This window comes from Numida meleagris, chromosome 16 (genome assembly GCF_002078875.1).
Source record: "Numida meleagris isolate 19003 breed g44 Domestic line chromosome 16, NumMel1.0, whole genome shotgun sequence".
In the NCBI taxonomy this organism is placed as follows: domain Eukaryota; kingdom Metazoa; phylum Chordata; class Aves; order Galliformes; family Numididae; genus Numida; species Numida meleagris.
In genome coordinates, this window is record NC_034424.1 from 638,102 (window position 1) to 659,560 (window position 21,459).

The 21,459-nt window shown below is 42.0% G+C and overlaps 1 protein-coding gene across 18 annotated transcripts in view; it reads right to left on the bottom strand.

The window, feature by feature from the left end:
- EXD3 (exonuclease 3'-5' domain containing 3) overlaps nucleotides 1-21,377 on the bottom strand; it is a 251,318-nt gene extending 229,941 nt beyond the window's left edge. For 4 of the 18 annotated variants that reach the window (XR_002443616.1, XR_002443615.1, XM_021413929.1 and 1 more), the window contains exons 1-2: nucleotides 19,708-19,752; nucleotides 15,439-15,502 (exon numbers count right to left, since the gene is read on the bottom strand). Coding sequence is in view for 5 of the 18 variants with exons in the window: in XM_021413929.1 (XP_021269604.1) it covers nucleotides 15,439-15,502; nucleotides 19,708-19,737 (94 nt within the window). In the remaining 13 variants the exon portion in view is untranslated. The other 14 variants (XM_021413930.1, XM_021413922.1, XM_021413925.1 and 11 more) reach the window with 10 other exon arrangements.

A 21,459-nucleotide genomic window follows, 5' to 3' on the forward strand; every position in this document is an offset into this window, starting at 1 on the left:
CGTAAAACCATGGAGAAGCTTCATTTATTTTCTTTTGGCCATTACATCAGCAGAAAAATTATAGAAATTTGGTTTTGCTCTTTTACTTCTAGAAATATAACTGGATGGAAACATACAATTCAATACATTAAACATGCACAGTTTGGATTTGGTAAATTAATCCACTTCTGTGATCAAGCAGAACATGAACATGAATTATTCTCAAACGCACCAGCGAGACCTGCCTTCGCAGTGTCACAAAGACTGGGCTCCCTACCTACAGCAATACGTAAGAAGAACTCAGACACGAAAGCCAGGAGTTCTGGTGAAGGCTTTAAGAGGTAACAGACTCTCCTCTCCTTTACATTCATTTCAGCAGTAGTTAATGAGACAATGGGATAAATTCTGCTATCAGTAAGAAAGCACAGTAGCCAGTTGTTTATTTTAACATCTAACACTGAACACCTCCAGGTCATCTGCTCAAGCAAATACAGAAGATAGACAGAGCAAGGCTTCATTAAAGGAATCTGCTGAGCTCTATATCCTTTTTACCATTATTTTTAACCTATTGCCCAAAACAATGGAAGAGGAGCTCTCAGTCTTTTGTACAGCGGAAAATAACGATGCACGTTCCTCTTAATTTAATGGTGCCTTTCCTAAAGGAGGTAATAAATACAAAATGACTAGGAGAGCTCTGACTATGCCACCAGCATGGACTGTCATTTAAATCCTTTCCAATTATAAGAACAATGAGAATATATGCCTGGAAAGGGCTTTGGGGAGCGATATCCTTTTAACCTCCCACAGCTGTTTGGTCAAGGGCTCTCCAGGGAGCCGGGCAGCAGAGCACGCACTGATAAGCCACTTGCTGCCAACGCACCCTGCAGCTGAAGAGCAGACAAAGCTGTGCTAACAACTGCATGCTGCACCCAGCAATACTGAGCAGCAAGACAAACACTTCCAAGCCTGTGTGAATCAGGAATTTCAGATAGCCCTTACTTCCAAGAATGTACTGATCTTCAGCAATGCAAAGCTAAGAAGGGAAGATTCTGATCTCCATTTCAGCCGACTGGTAAAACTGGACTGTAGAAATCAGAGTAGCTTTCCAAGTATTGCTTGCGAAACTGCCACTGAGCAAGAAAGGAAAGTCAAACAGACATTTCACACAATCTTCATGCTTTAGATATAGTTGTAAAGTTAAGTAATGGAAGAATTCAGGAGATTTGGTGTCTCTGCACTGGTACAGCTGGATGCATCTCTAGAAGGCACAGTGCAATGGGGAAGGCTTTGGAAGACATGCAACAGTCTTTTAATCATCCAGGGACCGAGGAAGGAGGAACTCTCATTATTTTCCTCGTTTTCATTTTCAGCTTCCTGTTGTATTCTCCATAGTCTTCCACCCCTTCCTCAGGGCAACAGAGTCAGCAGGGATCTGGCCTAGTTCCTGCTGCACAGGATTGCACAACTGTATCCCTGTGGGATTTGTGAAAGCACAGATAGGAGACAGCAGAAGAAAATTGCTCAGCACACCATGCTGCTTGGGGGGGGTTCTGGCAAGTATCTTTATACATATGGCAGACAAAGTTCGGCTTGTCTGTAGTGAAATGTAGACAGCTCATTGTAAAGTACTATAACAGTGACACAGGAAATGGAAACCAAGACAAAAACAAACAAGAAAAGGGTGAAGCAGTCTCAAGAACTTTGTTCCTGAAAGCAGTTTCACAACTGAGTACTCCATAGTAACATCTGAACAGGAACATCTCTATTTGGCTGTAGTCAGGCTCCCATTTTGGCAGGGCATGTAACCTTGTTTTCTCCCCTACTTCCCTAGCACTTCTGTGAGGTACAGGCTGCAGGTTCTTTCTCACCAGGCTGAACACAGCCTGCCAGGTCTCCTATGGCTACTCCTGTGTCAAAAGAAAGATGCACTTCTAAACAATTACTCAGCTGAGGAACTTTGGGATCATCTGAATCTTGCCCTAAACATTTCTCTCCACTGACTCCATGAGTCCTGGGGTTACCAGCTCTGCAGGTCACAGCAGCTGGATGCATTCAGCACCTTCCAGAGACAGGCAGGAGTCTGCTCTCACTTCAGCCAAAATCAGTGGCTGACCTCGCTCTGGACAATGGGAAGAGGAGCAGGTTTCAGAGCACCACTGCACTGCAGCTCAGCTGGGCTGGTCACTGCAAAGCCTCTTTTGGGTCCCATTTAAAAACAAAACAAACAAAAAAACCAACAACTACACAAAACCAAAACACAACAACACGCAGCAGCACGCAAATTTTGAAAAGCGTGAATGAAGTCAAAGCGCAAAGCTGGCTGATTTCAAGGTACTGTCAATTCTAGAAAAGTCCAACAGGATTACATACTGGACTTACAGAGCTCCAACCATATGACTGCAAAGTGCTTCTGATTTGAAATTGCTTGTAATTTCATGAGACTTTATCTAGGAGTGTATTTCCCTGGTGTAAACTGCACGGCCAATTGCTTTAGAGAATTCCTTCATAAGCATTTCCTCCATTTCTCAAATGTGTGTTTTCCATACCTGGATGTGTTTTTGCTGTTCTCTTTAACATCTCCCCACTTAGACCAAGTCCATGGCACAGAAAAACCCTCATTTGCAAATGCTTAGTAAAGAATGGCTGTAAGGTGAAACTTACATTTCTTTAAGAGTCCCAACATAGCATGCTCTGCTGTGGGAGGGCTGTGAGCAAATTCGCTCTTGATTACAGTTCTGGGAAATTGCAAATAAGGCTATGATCAAGCACTGGAACAGGGAAGAAAAAGAAGTAGGTGGTAACAACGCAACAAGCTGCAAGGAAACCGAGCTAATGGAGACTGCTGACATTGCTTACCACTCACAGCTACTACTTCAGTCCAAGAAAAAAGATATTTAAAACCAAAATATGATTATTAAAAAAAGATACTGCAATGAAGATTTTAAATTAGTATCAGAATTCCCTACTAAGCACATTGATGGGCAAAGAGGAAGTAGGGGACATTTTCAGAGGGATACTGTGATTCTGCAAGAATTCTGCCTTTCAAAGATAATAGTAAAACAGTAAAGAAAGTCTGTATACAAAGACTAAACATCTTTTTAAAGAAGTGAAAATGCAAACAGAGATGGACAGTGTTATACAGAAGAGCAAGCTATTGTTTTAATCATCATTTCTAGCCTTAAAATCCCTGTATCTGATAAAGGACAATACTTTTTAAGTTCACCAGGAACAATAATTTCTTCTGAGGTGGCTTCCAAGATTAGTTTTCAATTTCTGCTATTTTTTGGAGGCATATTGAAGAGATGAGGCTACAGAGTTCCATGGTAAACACTGTAGACAAGATAAAGGATTTCTGTGCCAGTATTTCTAAGAGATTTATACCTTTGAGCAAAGAGGAGTCTGAGAAAAATCGTTCAGTTGGTAAACACAAGAAAAACCCTGGATTCTCTTTTTGCAGCCTGAGCTATGGCTGTCACAAGAGAGTAACTACTGCAAAAGAGATTTCCCGCAGCCAAGTTCTACAGCATATGCCGAAATGCCTAAATTCCTGATTAGATACTGACCGTGGAACAAAGTTTGGAGCTCTCAGAGAACTCGGAGAGCTTTTACACTCTTACTGTTTTTTATAAAGACTGAACAGAGGCCAGGGCTATAAACCTAAATCCGTGCTCCTTCTGCCCCCTCCTGCTCCTTTTTGCTACGGAGTTCTCAGTTTCCAGCTGTAAGTCACTGTCAGCCAAGGAATGGAAAAATACGTTATCCAGCTTCCTCCCCCCTTCTCACAAGCAGCACCTGTACCAGCAGCTCCTCTGTGATACCTGATCTTGCTTCCTGCAGCCCTGGCACAACAGCCATCCTTCCCATCCCACTGCTAATGAACTGTGCTCTTCGCACTGTTTCCTCTGAGTCGGCTCTTCCAAGCCACCCAGATACCCTTCCTTCTAAGCCTACTGAATTCTGTGCAGCTTCCCTTGAATGAAGTCACAAAAATAATAAGTTCCAAAACGAACCTGAATTCTCATCCAAATTTTTATTTTGATGATTGCATTCTCTTTGATTTCAACCTAGGCAAAGTCACACATAATCTTGACACACTATCACAGGGTGACCATGCATCAGAAAAGGGTATGTACTTCTAGAGTATCACCAATGCCTTCAGAGTTACGAGGTCTTGCTCCCATTCTACTTCCTATACTTTTTACAGTGACATTAAGGAGACATTAGCGATTCTGGCCAGGAATAATCAACAGGCTCCGTGAGCATCACAACGTACCTCTCACATCCTGCAGGAGTCAAGAACTAATTTCTTCTTGTACAGAAAGGTTACAGTCTTTGCCCTGATACTGTGCTCTTCAAACCTTGCCCAACTGTTCCGATTTCGTTCATTTCCAATGGTGATGGAAAAGCTGGGAACTATAAAACAGAGCAACTGCCAAAACGTTCATTTGTGTCCGAGTATCTTTTCAAGCAGAAGGCAGGGAGATAAGATTCTTCATGTCAGGGCTCCTACTAACTTCTTCCTTCAGTGATAAATGGTTCAATTCCACAAATGGAACCAGAGTTTTATGTGCTGAATGGGAACTGCTGGGAAGATTCAGGGGGTGATTCAGAAGACAGAGGTGACAATTCTAACCCGCTGCTTACCCCTTTACCAACAAAGCTATGTCAAGTTTTCAAGTGACAAAATCAGTATAGAACATCTCCTCTAACCTGGCTTCTTCAGCTTCAAGTGTGAAATAAAAAAGCCCTATAAAAGCATACCATCTGTGCAACACAGCACATAGGAAACCAAATTTACACAGATGGGAAATATCACACACTCCCTTATGTCTCTATCAACACAGCAGCTTTGCAAATCTGCCCTAAATAAAAACAAAATTGACAACACATTATGTCTGAGGCCAACAGGGCTGCGTACGCCTAGCATGTACTTGGCAGAGTCTGGATTGTTCTCTGCACTTTTAACAAACAGCTCACTTATAAATGAAAAAAACTTGCTAATGTTCAAGTATTCTGCTGTGTTCTGATGTCAGGAGAATTGTATTCAACTAATTTGCCATCAAATCCATAGAGACAAAGCAGTAGGTTGTTTAAAACCTAGCAGGACTTGATACAGCCTTCTTTTGAGCCACAGTAGTGACAAATACAGACCTGGAACATTTTCTCGTTCATTTAACTCCTTACCAATATGAGAAAGTATCATTTTAAACACATTTATTTTTACCAGTTACATTAGGTGAAGAATATAGCTGAACACATATGGAAATGCTTAAGAAGCGGCTCCATTTTCTGTCCAAGAAGTCTGTAGGCAAACACAATAAACTCAGTCACACTCATGGCAACTCAACATATTTCACAAAAACAACCAACACAAAAAAAGTTTGTTTTCTTAAAGACCATACTTCATTTATTTTGTAGGAGGAGTATCCGAGAGGAGAGGGATTAGCTGGAACAGACAGGTACAGATAGAGCCAAATATGATTAAAGGAAACAAGGCACTAAAGGTATGCCGACTCAGATTGCATCTTCAGCCAGCCAGTATCACATCTTGCACACTGGTTAGCAGTCAACTGCTAAGGAAGAGCACTAGGCAGTCACACTGCCCAACACATTCCTAGAGTTTGCAACAAATTATGGCTTATGATTTCCTTGTGCTAGGTCTTGATATGAACTAAACTTTGTCGATCGTTCTTCCAAGAACGTGTCCAACACTTGCATGCAAACTCTCAGCACTAGAGTCTTGTTTCAAAAGCTACTGCATTTTAATCATCATGTGAAGTACTTCTTTTTGCTTCTTTTGAACTTCCTGCTTCCATTTGATGTACCGACTTTTTATTATGGAATGAGAGGATTAAACAGCACAGGTCTCCTAAGAATCCTGCAGGACCCTAATTGTAAACTCCCTGCACTCTAACAACAGCTACTACTACTGCATGCTGTCTTCCATTTTAATCAGTCAGCTAAGTAGCACTCTTTCTCGCTCCAAGAAAGATCAGTTGTCTTTACAAGTTGTGGCAAGGGACCCTGTCTGAAATGGTTTGGAAATCTGAGGATACCATATATACTGGAACATCCTAATCCAGATGTCTGATTAGCCTTTCCAGGCCTTTGATTTGTCAAACTCATTTTACAAAGACACGTTGATTCTTTCATGCTCATAAGAAGTTTATCATATGCCCAATAATTCTTATCTATATTATTGTTTTGATGAAACTGCCCTGTAGTAAGCTAGATTTCTCAGCATGGAGTTCCCCAATCTCCCTGGAAGTCTTTTCCAAGCTGGCATCACACCATAGGGTTGAGGATGTTTTCAGTGAAAGTATTAATAACTCAGCAGTTTCTCCCTTGAACCTCTTCTGTGCTGTAACAACATCTGGTCCCTGCAGTCCATTATTTTGCACTGCTTTTTCAAATCTTGCTGTGGTAGATTGGTTTGAGACTGGTTCTGGTGCAGAAACCACGAGGAACATAGATGCCACAGAACTAATTTCTCTTTCAGTTCCATCTTCTCCAAGTGATTCTTTCTCACATTAGTATTTAAAGGTCTAGGCAAACTCTTTGACAACTGTCTTATTTCCAACATATTTGGAAAAGAACTGATACTTTTTATACTTTCTGAAAGCTGTTCCTCTAAGTTTTTGGCCTTTCAAAGTGTTTGTTCTTTTCTATCATCCTCACTTGGTCATGACTTCAGCTTTTGGAAGGATGCCTCTAACTAAAGCCTTTCTTCCCTGCTGTTTCACATCATAGCTTTTCTCCCTCTCTCAGCCAGCTTTTGATAGGGCTGAGGCATTTTCTCTGCAGTATAATGTTTTTAAATAATCTTCACACCACCTACAAACATCTCATCCTTTTCTCTGCTCCTTTCAGTCTCTTTTTAACAAGCTTCCTCATTCTTGGCTTGGATTTCTTCTGCAAGGATGTACAAGTACGCTTGTGTTCACACTTACAGGGAGCCACCAGTAATAAAATTCCGCACCAAGTTCTGCGCAGTTCTCAGAGGAAAGTCGAAAGTATTCTACCCTCATCTCCTGCCTGGATGTTTCTCAGAGGTGCCACTCATGGTGGTTAAGAGGACTGAGATGCCAGTTTTCTCCCATTATGTTTCCTACTTGAAAGCTTCGTGCTCTGTATTATTCTATACTTTTCTGATCTACAAGTTTGTAAAATTTTGAATCTTAAGGATTGTGTTATAACACAGTTATTTTCCTCGTTTGATCTGTAGCTTTAAGATACCACATAACTTCCTTATGAGTTTCAGCCTCTTTTTTATTCGTATAACCTATAACTTGATCTTTGGGTGTTCCAAATGGAGTTTTCCTGCCATCAGTCTTCTTACAGCCCTATTCGACAGCCTCACACAAAAGCCAAACTTCTTTGGTAATCCACCTTTTTTTCTTAAGATTTCACAGTCTGTCTAGAAATACACACACATCTGGTCCTATTTTCTACTTTTTTATGTTACATCAATACTCATCTAAGGGCAGAAAAAACTGTGCATCATATATTGAAAATTTTCAGTGACAAAGCAAACATGGTGGATATAAATTTTAGTCATAGAGTAAAACAGTAGTTGTGTTCTAGAAAAGCTGGGAGGTGTTGCTTGAACAATTATCTAATGAATTCTTGCAACAAGCATTCTAGCTTCTCCTGGACATCTGAAGTTTTTCTGCTACTGTCTGCCACCAACAAAGGCGACATGTTTGTATGATAAGAAAAAACAAACCAGCAAGTTTATTTTCTAGTCATTACTGTCAATAGACAAACCCTACATTAATTAAGCCAGCAACCTCAGGCTAAGGAGGGGAATCTTGCATCTTGTTTCTCACATTAACTTGTGTTTCTGAAATATATACATTAACCTGACAACGTACTTAATTGTTTTCAATATTTATTATCATTTTAGTGTCTCCCTGAAGGTAAACACTAAAACACACAAGAGAATAGATATGATCATTGGTGATTCTTAAATCTCTTGAAAGAAAAAAAAAAAAAAGAGCGGAAAAAAAAAAAAGAGAGTGATTTATTACACAGAGCTTCCTGGAAGACTGGAGGCAGAGAAAGCCAGTGAAATAGCTAGAGGAAGCCTGCATCTTATGGACTGAATAAATTAGATACTGAAAGAGAAGAGTGTACATAGTTACAAACTGCTCTGCGTTTTGTTTGCTAACAGCCAGAACTGTATGACCTGCCACTTTTGAAAAATGCATAGTTCAGCTTAAATTTTAGTTTGCCATCTTGAGTTTTCTCTGTTCATTCTATGGAAAACATGAGAACTATTAATTACTCAAGAAAGATAATTCGTGTTTATATATTATTAATCATCTAAGTACAGAACTGTTTCCATTACTTCTGTTACATTACCCTGAGTACCTGCAAAAACATCCACAGGACAGAAAGTGTTTCGTTCATACCACGCATGTGTACTGAAGTACAGAGTGAGCGACTCAAAGCTAGTGCTGAAAAACTGGGTGCTGTACAACATTACAAGCAACATTTTTAGGTCAAGGTCTAAATGCTCACAGAAGGAAAGACAAGAAGGTTACCAGAGAGAGAACAAAAATCATTGCCCCCAATACGACACACACTGGTTAAGCAGGACAGATGATGTGCAGCAAGTTATGTAAGGAGTTTAAATATTACCAAGTATTTAAGTGCTTATCTTCATCCAGCTGGCCCCCTTGTTATCCTGCCATACAATACTAATCCCAGGACAGACATTTTGTCACATCCATGAGATGCAGTTTCATGTAAAGGATGTGAACTACCTCTGAACCTCAGCACAGCCTTCTCTTATTAAGAACTTCAGTTTTACGTGTTGTTTACATTTTTCATTTACAAAAAAAAAAAAAAAAAATTACCAGTATAATACCAAAGAAGACAAATTAAAATAAAGGAACACTCACGGAACCGTGAGAACAGGTTTAAGGGGGAGGGGAACATTTACATCATCTTCCCAAGCTAAATTGAAGGAATTTTCAACGCTAGGGACAATATGGCCCAAGGGAAATGGTAATGGGAGAGAAATAAATTCTTTCACCTCTGGGTTGAAATCCAAGTCAGGCTGGTAGTAGCCAAAAACCATTAGCTTAACATCTGCTAGCTGTTTGGTAACCCATGTGAAGTGAGTTATATTCCTCAGTGTCCACATCACAGTCCCACTAATTGGCACCACGTTGGCAATCTAAACAGAGAGGTTAAAGACTGAACATGCAGCAAGCAGGAGCTACATGATTAGTCAGTCAGATTCAAGTACATATGTGAGAAGTAACACATTTGGTGTATGCAACTCCATCTAATTGTCCCACCATCCTGTTCTGCCCCCAGAACAAAATAGTAAATCCAAGCAAGCCAACAAGCTGTCAGCATTCCTGTGACAAGCGTTCAGTTTCTGAATTAGTAAGACACATTGATAATTTAACTACTACCCCAAGCATTTAAGCAACTGCTTCAGTTTTAAGCAAAATACTGTACAACATAAAGTTAATTATGGCCTAAAGTGTTTGAATAATAGGTACCAATATCTATTAAAAAATATTTTTCTTAACATCACTGTTAAACTAAAAAATGCAACAATCTCTCTCAAAAAAGCAGTAACAATGTAGTCTCATTAATCCCAAGTAGCAAGACTCATTTCTCTTTGTCTTTCTTTCTGTAGTTTCCCAACAAAGAAAAAGAGCAAAGGCACAAAGCTGACCTTAGAACAAGATCCAGTAGCTTTACGAAAAGCATCCTTTGCTATGCCCCATGGTAACACATTTGTGTCTGAGGAAAAAAATAAGGGGATCACTGTAATAAAAAACAATAAAAGCAAATGAATTTTTCGTATCTGAATATGGCACAGTCTGAAAACAGTCTAATCTATGAAGGAAGGAAACTCGTGTTACACTTTGGAAACAGTTCCTGATATTTACGCATCACTTCAGTTTAAAGAACTGCTTATGATGAGAACATGATGAAAGCTGTTGAGCATGAAAGGAGATATAAGCAAAGCCAAAATAAGCATCTTTGCCAGAGCTCTACCAGAGCACAGAATTACTAAATAAATTCGTCAGAGAGGGACCTCTAGAGGTTTTCAGGCCAATACTCTGCTCAAAGAAGGCCAGCTTCAAAGATGGGTGAGGTTACCCAAGGATATTCTAGATGAAAGCACAACATAGTACAATGCCATGCAAAATCCACATATAAAGAAATTGTTCCTGCTAGCTGAATACCCCTTTCATTTAGTAGTTCTCTGGAAAGATTCAAGTTCTAAGTTGTTTAGAGAGAAGTAATAATGCTGTTAAGAACACTGGTCAACTTCTATAACTTTTAGATGTAGAATACGACCATGTCACGTTTTTTAAATGCCGGAGAAATTCCTTCCCATTGTAATCATTTCTACTAGCTTCTTTTCACATCACATCGCTCAAATAATTATATAGACACTTGAGGTGGGATTTGCTGTGCTCACATCTGAAAGAGAATTAAGGGAGATGGTTCTGCCAGGAGCCTAGCCAAGCTGGAAGGAATGAGGCCAGCACCAAAGAGACAGAAATTGCAACTGTTCTGCCTTTGGCTGCATTCAGCCCACCGAGCTGCCAGTTCAGGATGGACTGAAGTAAATTTTCAGAAGTAATTCATGATGCTGCATTTTGTTAATGGCAGGGTAAGGTCCGAGTAAATGATGAAGTGCTTTATCGAACAGCTCCAGCATTCAGTTCTGAGCTCGCGTGCAGGTGCCACGTGAGCTTTGGTACTCAAATGTTTTCTCACGAAACCCAGTATAGAAATAACACCAAACTCATGAGTTTCCTGAGAGTAATTCTCCCCCACCTGAAAAACAGGAGGGGTCCAAGAAAGAAATACTTCTCTGCAGGGGGGGTGTCAGGAAGGAAGGAAATGCGAATTACATACACCTCTGGGTAAGTCCTCCTTTAAAAAAAGGAAGGAAATTGGACTTAACTAAAAAGAGTATGTTTAGCATCACTGCACAAGCTGGGAAATAACTAGGAAATCCTGGGTAAAGATAATGCTGCCTCCTCCTGTCACTGTTGGGCTTTCCACGGGGAGAGGTGAAAGGTTCAATTCTCACTCTTTCATTTGCGGCAACACTTTGAAGTTACCTACACTTCAGAGTCACCGTTTGATGGTCACCTCTCCCATATGTCATCTTACGCTCTTTTGTAATAGATGTAATAGTGCTATTAAAAAACATGTGTTTTCACTTTTTTTAATAAAAAGGCTAACTCATAACTGAGCAGAGACAAAGGCTCTGTTGATACAACAACATGTGGATTAAATCTGAAAAGAGAAGGAAAGCTGTTCTGTTAAACTGACAATCCTGCACAGAGGGCTTATATCTAAATTGGTGCAATAAATCAATAGCAAAGATTTATTTGGCTGAAACTACCATTTACTTAGGCATGGAACAAGAGCATTTTTAAATCACTCTGGACACTGCACACAAAACAGCTTCTTCAGTTTTGTTCTTTTTTTTTGCCTTTTTTTTTTTCAAGTATATCCCCAAAGTTTTGCATTTGTTTTGCTTAAAAATATTTACTTTCTGGCACTTAGAGCTACAACTAGTCAGCCAGCTTGCACCACTGGGCTCTTAGCTACACTGCTCCTACTGAAAAAGAAAAAAATCGTTTGCTCCATTTACATTACTACATTAAGCAGAGGAGTGGCCTAAACTTATACGTTTCCCCCATTGTGTTCCTCTCCTGTGTTTTCACAAGTGAACGTCCTACTTCTTTTCTTACATTCTATTAGCAGGGACTTTTCACTCATATTTAAGCAGGAAACTCATCAATTGTTGCTACCTACCTGTGTCAGACAGCAGTTTCTCCCACAACATCTTCTGAGACCTACACAATAACTTGCTATATCTGAACCTCACTCCTCAGATGGGCACTAACAAGAGGGAGGTGCTCAAGAAGCTACAGTCACTCAGGTCACTGCCCAGAAACACGCATTTGGTCTCCAGATCCTAAACGACAAGCCGTTGATGAGGCACTCTGAAAACAAGGAGGATTTGGCAGAACATTTTAAGTATGACGCTGGTTGTAACTGTAGATGGGACCATGAACGGCAGCCATCTCTTTTAACTGAAATCAGATGGTACCTGGAACTGAGTGCAGAGCTAAAGCAGAAATGACACTAGTATCTTCTGATGACATTTGATGGATCATGCCACAGAGATGGCGTTGGCTAACCCATGCAAACATGTCACCGTGCAATGCCAGCCAGTCTCTAAAGAATGACACAGACCAAAACATAAATGAGTACAAAAATAATTTGTCAGTTTGATGGAAATGTTCTGCGAGGAAATATTTGTAGGAGATGCTACTCAACACCAGGGAAAAGTGTTTGTTCCAGCAGACTGGAGCTCCTCTTCAGCATATTCTGTAGATGTCATCAGCTACAAGATTAGTATTATTGTTTAGAATTCCTACACTGTATGTGTGGTAAAACATGAGAGGGCATCTACATATGGCATGGAGTAATGACACTGAGTAGGCAAAGATTTTGGCTGACACTCATCTTTCAAAAAGTCCATCCTAATATTTACAGAAATCACAAGAAAGGGGCTTCCTCAAAACCATTATAAATACATCCCCCAGCCCACAGATGAAAATACTTCAGGCCCCCTAACTTTTGTTTTTTGCCAGGGAAGTCCTGATTTATTCTATTTCATCTTAAGTTCCATTTGCTATAGTTGGTAGAAGTCTCTCCTTTCTTCCTGTCTGCTTCCCATCTGCAGCCACGCACACAGTCCATGTCTCAGCTCAGCCCCTGCTGCCTCCTCACTGACCATCTGGCTGGGACAGACACCAAAGCACTCCTGGTGCTGAGAAACATCTCAGTCTTCCTTCCTTCCTTAACCCAAGCAACCACTCTTTGCCAACAAGGAGCCACTCTAGTGGGACAGAAAGGGAAAAAGCAAAAGGAGATAAAGACTAGGAGAAGAAAGGTGGCCTGACAAGTACTGCTTTTTTTTAATTTTATTATTATCCTCCTTTAGTTTTGGAGAAGTGAGCTCCCATGACCATTAGAGTTCATGGAAGCAGTACACAGTTGTTCAGGATATCAAGCAAAGTACAATCTTCTAGTTTTGATAAACTCTCAGGGTGTCCTTACTTTCTATGAAGTATAGCTGGCACTCTGGGACGTGAAGCTAACTCCTGGCCAGACAGAGCCACGAGTCCCAGCTGGAAGGAAGATACCCAGTAAGGAGATGGTCAGTCAGCCAGAGAACTGGTTCCTGTCCGTAGCAGGCACTACCCTGTTCCACTACCTTCAGCACGTCACATCCCGTGCAACACCTCTTTAGAGGCACACAAGCACCACCTGCAAGTGCCTACACAGAACCCAGCCCATAGCAGTGAGGCTAAAACAGAAGAAGGAACTTAAAGGCTAAGTAAAGCAATATATTAAAGCTGCTGAGGTTTCTGTGCACAAACTTTCAGTGCAGAAATCATTCACATCATTCCTGCATAGGAAATGTGCACTTCAGTTAGCCAAGCCTATCCAGTGCAGGTATGACTCAGTGCTAATTGCTCAGAAAAATGTTTCAAGTTACACCGGTTCAGTATGCTTTTATAAAAGCAAAACAAGGTATGTTTTGGGCAAAGCGAAGCTTATGTTTATGTTTACAGACAATCTGAACACCCACATACAAAGAATGCTTCTCCCTGCACAAAAACTAAAAACATCAAGAAAAGCCAAAACTAATGCAAATGATCTTGCTTTATAATCTTGCCAGAACAGAAGAAGCACCAAAGCAGTTTAGCAATAATCATTGTCTTAAATTCAACTCTCCTGACTCCTGCTTTGTTGAACATCTTAATTATATTTAAAAAAATCTACAACACTTGAGATTTCAAGGCACATTTATATACACTGACTAATTCTCCCAAGGTAAAAAATATTATCCTCTTTATTACAGAAGGAAAGTGAAAGAAGACAGTAAGCAATTTGTCAAAGGAACAGAAGGAACTCAGGTAAGGGCCGGAATCAAAACCCAAGTGTTTCTGAAGAGTTTCTTATTGCTTCTAAAGGATTTTTTTTTTCAGAATAGAATACAAAAAAGTTCTCAAAAGAACTTACGTTTAGGATCAAGGCAGTTTATGGAGTATTTAAATAAATGAATCCACTGTTGGGAAATGATAGTGAATTATCTACTAGATTGCTGCAATCTTCCAAATACAGTGCGAGCTTTAAGTGAGCCCACAGTACAGTCAGTCTTGCCTTGCATCACAAGACAGGGAAGTGTACAGGGTAACCCATCTCAGGCTTCAAGCTCTCTACCCCGGAGCAGCAAGTTACATCTCCTCCAGTACTCCTTTTTCCCAGAAGAGGATGTGGTGAATGCTGTCTGACAGCAGCCTCGCCGTGTGTTATTCAAGAGTGCCCTCTAACGAAGCTGCAGCCATGTTTCACAACATGTACACAGGAGACTAGAAAAACCCCAAATGAGACTTTCCAGAAATTTCTCATTAAATTCCAAGCTTTGTTTTCCATTGAACAAAAGGGAAAAACAGATGATACACACTGACTGGTGACTGCCTCTGCACAGACATTTTATATTCCCTTCTATTATGCAAGCCTTCACTGGTAAATATATCAGTAGGCAACAGGACTAAAGAGAAAAATGGAAAAATTTCAGAATTCTCACTTTCTGAGAAAGGAATCTGAATGAGATACGATACCAGGGCACTTAAACAAGTAAAACTTAAACTGAGTTCTGCATGATCTCCTTTATCTGTAAGGAACTGCCGGGTTGCTTTTCAACACAGGGTACAGTTAAATTAACCTTCACAAAAATAACAATATCATGAATGAAGTTCACAAATCAAAACTGAATCCTCATAAATCCGTTCCCTAATACACTGCAGTATAAAATATTGCTTTTCTGAAGGGATGTCTTCATTTTAAGAGTGATCATGTTAATACAGGGATGAAACAATTTCCTACAAGTTTGTACAAGTGGTACTTGGTTTATTGTCCAGTTCATTGTCACCTACCTACACAAGCACACGTGCTTAGAAAAACATCCTGCAAACAAGTGAATAAAATTAAACACAGAAAAGCTGATACTGATCCTCTGAAGAGAAATTAACTTTAATAATCTCAGTGCCAAGTTGTTAGAATGGGACAGTTTTACCTGCAAATATCCACTGAGGGCACAATTCTTGGTGTGGGGGCAGAGCAGTCACAGCTGCCTAAGCAACTGCTGCCTTCTGCCCTCTCCTCTATTCCACCAATGCAGTCCACTCAGTTGTCCCCCAAACACCCACGCTATGAGGCAGATGAGACAGACAAAGTAATTACCATTACAGACAATCCTTTTCTAAGCCCAGATAGGACCAAGGCTAGCAACAGGCAGGAATTCCTCAAGTTGTATTGCCAGAAGTGTGGTCTGCCCCCGTGTCATCCAACATCTTTGGCGCAGGTCCAGAGACCCGGCAAACTCACCCAGAAGGAGGATGGTGTCCCTGCTATCTCTGAGCGATGGCTGGGGTTTCCACTGCCCACAGACCTGCAAGGAACCAAACAGTCTGTGGTCAGTATGCAGAACTTCTTGTATGCTCGCTAATAGGTCACCTAGTTAAGCGTTATCTTGGGAAGACAGCAATTCAAGCACAAGAAGCATTTTCTTAGAATCACAGAATCACTCTAAAAGCACCACTGTCCTATGCCAGGCAGACTGACTGTCCACTTTAGCGAGTAGAACACTGTCAGGAAAGCTCCACTCCATTCATCTGAATGACCAACAGGCAACAGCTGATTACAAAAAAACAAAAAACAACAACAACAAAAAAATCCAAATCCAAACAATAAAGCTTTCAAACACGGCTACTAAAAGCTAGCCTGAAAGAGTCTGGTGTGTATACATAGCTTTACTCTGTAAAGCAAGATGGCATTCCCAATCTCAAAAAAGCAATTTCCCTTTAGTTTGTAACATTAGGAGACTTTAGTCCCTGAGGAATACTTCCCAAAAACTTACAAGCAATTGTTTAATCTAAGAAAACCCATGTGAAGTAGTGCAATGCAGCAAGCACTTCCCAGGCAGTGCAAAGGTCTTCCTCCCACATCTTCAAGCATTCCTCACAGCACTGTTATGTTCCAGGCAACTCTTTTTCTGACATAACAGCTTATTCCTCGAGGAGGTTCAGGCAGAGTTTGACATTAAAAAGATCAGCAGTGGGCAGACAGTGTCCTGCATGTTTTGAAAAAGGGATTTTTCCTTCACGAACACGTAACCCAAACAAGGCTCAATGAGTTTGCATGAAAATCAGAAGTGATCACAGAGCACCTTTAGAACCACACATCTGAAAGTTTCAGTGCAGAATGATAAATGTAAGCGCAAGAAATAACACAGACTGAAAGTTACATTACTTTGCAACCTGAGCTGTAACTGTTGCTAAGAGACTTGGTAATTCCCACATGGCAAAGGTTTAAATAACAAAGTTCATTGAAAAATACAATGAGCACCGGTACCTGAGGCACACAGCTCTGTACAGACCTACTGAGGCAAGCCCCAGTACTCCAAGATATTCTGCATCTGAAGGTAAGATCAACATCAACCAAGAATAAATACTTTTTTATGGTCTTAGCTAACTATGAAATAGGAGCAGCATTATTTTAATCAGAAAAGAAGTCTCTAAAATGACAGCAGCCACACATTTGCAGTTCATGCAAAGCCAGATCATATCCTTGGCACAGCTGGAGGGGACGCTAAGAGAGAAGGGACACGTTTCAATGCAAGCAGTCCATGCAGAGCATACAGCCTCTCCTGCTCTAGATGGAAACATGACAAGAATCAGCATACAGCTCAGCAGATGCACTTTGTCGAGTGCACAGGAGCCAGATCTCTCAGGTAGTGGTACAAACACACTTTCAAGAACAGACACAGTGACAGTTTCACACCAGGGCACTCAGTGGGGAACCTGGTTTCTATACCACTGCATAAAAACGATGCACTGACACCACTGGTTTTAGTTTTTTGGCAGCTACCATCACTAGCAGCAGCAGGTAGGAACAGCAGCTCCAGTTTAATCATGCCTTGGTTTTAAAACTGTTTCTAGTGCTGTTGCTGTTTAAATGTTTATATAACATAAGTTAGAATTAACTTTCTTTTACTTGGTTCTTCCATTCTCTATATCCGCATTTTCTTTATTAGCAATTCCCTTCAGGATCCACAGTGTTGCAACTGGAAGTCCAGGTAACACACAAGTGAGAGCCAGCAGGATGTACTGCTCAGAGGAGGAACAGGACTCCACGCTTCATATGCGACTGAGCAGAAGTTGAAGGATTTTTAGCTGCTGCTGGCATGATCAGATTCCAAAATACCTACCCTTTCTTTAACTTCTGTCTATTGCAGAACACATCACAAAGAGTATTATTCTAAAAAACATCATAGCTGTTTTTTTATTTTCTTTCTTATATAGAAGTTTGAAAACAGTAGTTGCTGTAACTCTTCAGCAGGTCTACTGCTGCTTGGAGCCAACACCAAGGACCATGCCCAAAGCGTCATCTCAAGTGAGTGGCAAAGTAGAGACAAATTAGGTTATTAATTACATGTTTGATCATTATCTGCAGACCATAAAGCATTCCTTGCCCTAGTTCACCTTGCAAGGAATTCACACAGCTGGGAAAGAGCAGATTGCTCCTGATCCCAAGCAGTTGGACAACACTCTCACCTTCCAGGCCCAAGTTAATGCCATTTCGTGATGTTGCAACACTAAACCTGAATGTGTATTCACAGAAGAAACAACACTTTCATCCTCTGGGAAAGGAGCTTTCCAGCCTTCTCTTCTGATACAAATCTAACTGCAGTTTCTTTTCAGCCTTCCCTTATCCCAGGCACTCACACTCTCCTCTTTCATTGTTTCTCACAAGAATTTTTCAGGCTTTTATCACTGACGTCTACCACAGCTCTTCCCACACTGTATTAATTTACCAGACATTAATTCAATTAAAAGATGAAAATGGGAAATGGAAAGATGTTCAGCATTCAGCGTAACTCATTTCAGTTAATGTAACTCTACTCCTCTCACATGCCTGTCAGTTCCTTCATGGCCATTCCTTGCTCCAACGCACACGATTACAACAGGGAGCTGCTTGAGTAGGCTACTGTTATTTGCCTGCATAGCACCAAGCATTCTCAGAGAGATACAAAAAATATAAGAATTATTATTTTAAAGTCACTGGCATTCTGCTCAGCCTCGGTAATTACCTTTGTATCAAAACATTAAAACTTGGTTCAGGGGAAAAGTACTCACTGCTTCTTAGTTAGCCCAGAAGTGATCTGTGCCCCCTCGTCCCCGCTCCTCACAGGACACATCACACACCAACAAGCACTCAGTGCAACTCAGGTTTTTACTCAGGTAAAATTACTTTATCACAGGAGCAATTGTGTAGGTTGCCAAAGGGTGTAAGTGCACAGGCGTGTTCCTCGTGCAGCTGTGAGCTGACCCACCTGCCTCTGCACTAAGCTCCCAGCTGTAACATAACAGAGCAAAGAGCTCACAGCGCTGAGTGTATACACGGAGAACACCCACTCCTCCCTTTCCCTCTCTCCAAGCTGCCTTTGGAGCACGAGGGAAGTCGCATTTGTTTTAAGCTTTGCCAGCTCACATTACTTTGTGTCACTGGAAAAGGAACCAATTGAAATGCTGTGGTTTAGTCCTTCCAAACCTCTGTGAGTAGCGATGTCTGATTGCTCTGATGCAGTTTCACAAGAGCAGCTTCTTCAGCTCCCCCAACAAAGCTGAGAAAAGTTTGCTGTAACGGCTATGCTGTAAGCACCAACAAAATTTTGTACGTGTGAGTTACGATAACTTGTAATAGACAGCATTATTGCCTTAAAAATTCCAAATCAAAGTTTCCTGACAGATTAATTTACATTGTAGAGTATATGTTTTACTGGTTCTGCTCCACATGCTAAAATTTCTGATTATTCCTGCTCTATTGTTTGCAATAAACAGTGAGAAAAAAAAACATGGAAACCAAAGTTACGGCTATTAGCGACACTTGTGCCAAAAAGCTGCCACAGCCATGAGCCTGTTTCCATAGAAAACCACAGAGAACACCAAAACACCCGGTGCTGCCTAAGAGACTTTCAGTATTCATAGAAGCACGGGAAGCTTTTTATTTTTTTAAATAAAACTTCATAATTTCAGAGTGAGTCAATAGATCCTCTAGTTGAGTCCATTACCCAATTTATTTTTATAACCTTGGAAGCACTCCTATCCTGTTAAAACAACAAATGGGCACAAACAGATCCAAAAGCCCTTCAGAAGAACCAAGCGAGAAAAAGAGTGTGTCAGCAGGAAGCCCCAGCATGAAAACTGAGCTCTTGCTGGAGGTGAAAAGCCGATGTCATGCCTTAGTGAGACCTGGCTGGAAATCCCTACCAACCTGGAGCAGACTGCAATCACACAGGGAGGATAGACTGAAGGAGGGATTCTCTGAACCTGCACCGCTCTCCAGTTTGCCCAACTTCGAGTCTGCACTCTGCAGCTCAACTCCGACGATCTTGAGAACAGTGGAGGAAGAAATACACTAACTTAAGCTAAATTTCCCCTGCAAGAAATCATGCTTACTCCTTGAAGTGGAAGTTTGTACAAAAGCATGACATGTTAAAGCTATCTTGATTTAGAATGAAAACTTTCAGCAACACACACACACACACACACACAAAAAAAAAAAATCCTGGAACAGTCCCAACAGCTGACTCACTGATAACCTCACTGATTTCCCCTCAGCCATGTGGGCATCTTCGCAGCAGCATGTTCCCTGAGCTCCCGGAGTTAAGCTTTCCTCCCACAGTGTTATCTGACTCCAGCTGAAAAGCTCCAGCAAATAGCAAGCCCCTCCTGGAAATGATTCCTGTAATTAACCTCCACCACTGCTAGGAAATTGTGTCATATTTTAAAGAATCTGTGTAGCTTTGACTTTCAGTTACCAGATCTCATTATATTTTTGTTAGAAAGACCACAAATATTCAACTGCCAAAGAACTTTCCCATAGGCATGGCTTTACACAAAGGGACTGAGACTTCTCAACCCACTTCTCTCGGATGTGCCCGAGTACACTGAGCTCATTAGAACTGTTGCAGGGCTTGTTTTCCAAAAACAGAACATTGTCGTGGCCTCCTCTGAACTCTCCAGAATTTTCGTACCCTGCCTAAAGAGCTACTGTAACTGGAGCTTATGGTCTAGAAGCCATGTGCACACACATAATCATTCCAACTTAGTTCTCTTTGAGAAGGGAAAAAAAATGAATTCTTCCCACAACAGCAAACTTCAAATTGTGTCACTGAGGTAAGTAAGCTCTGCAAGTCACTAGCTGTCAGCTTCCTACTGCATAAACAGAGACGGTGACCTTGGTTTGTAGTGAAAAAGAACACGCACGATGATCCTTCCCCACTCCAGACCCATCTAACAAAGATGGTCAGATCAAGATTTGAGATTTGTTCCTAATTCCACATTTGAGCTGTGCCTTACCACCACGCAACAGCACCTTTGTGTAGCAACCTGCCAGCCACACCTGAGCCGTTTCTCAGAGAATTTCAAGTCTATGCTGCTCAAGATGCTACGCCTGCCTTCACCAGGCCTCGAGGCTCTCCTCTCTCCCAAGAAGAAACACGAGCTTTATTAGAAAAAAAAAAAATCTTTCTTTAAGCATGTGTCGCTATGCCTGTTTGTGGTACCTTTAAAGATTTACACACTCATTTAATTTTATTCCCACAACTGATGTAACCTTAACAACTCTACAGGCTTTCCCCCATAAAACACATTTCTTCTCTTCGTGTTTATGGACACTCGTAGCCTCACCCTCACCTCACCCCTCACCCCTCACCCCTCACCTCAGAGGGGCCCGCTCAGGTCGGGCACTCCCGGAGGAGGCGGTTGAGGGCCGGGGACCCACACCGCCGCCGTCCACTGCGGCCCCCGCCTGAGGCAGCACCCGCAGAACCCGAGGGAGCGACAAGGCTTTATTTCGGCTGCGAACTGCGTACACCCGAGCGGCCCCCCCCGCCGCCGCCCACTGCCGCCCTCCCCTCTGGCGCTTCCGAGGCTCAAAGTGCGCTGCGCCGCGCTGGGCTGGGCTCCTCCCCGGGACACCCGGGCCCGGCGTGGCCGCACTGGGCGGGACTGGACCCTGCGGAACAGCCCCACACCCGGAGCAGCCCCGCGCAGCCGCCGGTTGCTCCACTCACCTGGGGCCTACCCGGAAGCGGCAACGCCAGCCCCCCCCTCCCTGTGTCCGGCGCTCAAACTCTTCCCCTTCGCGGCTGCCGGAGACACCGGAACGCCCCGTGTGGGCCCCGCGTGCCGCCGGACCTCCTTCCCGCGCTCACCGCGCGCTGCGCCAGCAGGGGGCGCTACAGCCCGCAGCAGCGCGGCGAGCCCCGAGGGGCGGGGCGGGGCGGGGCGGAGGGAAGTACCGTAGTGACCGGAACGCGGGGCTGCGTCCGCCTACCGTATT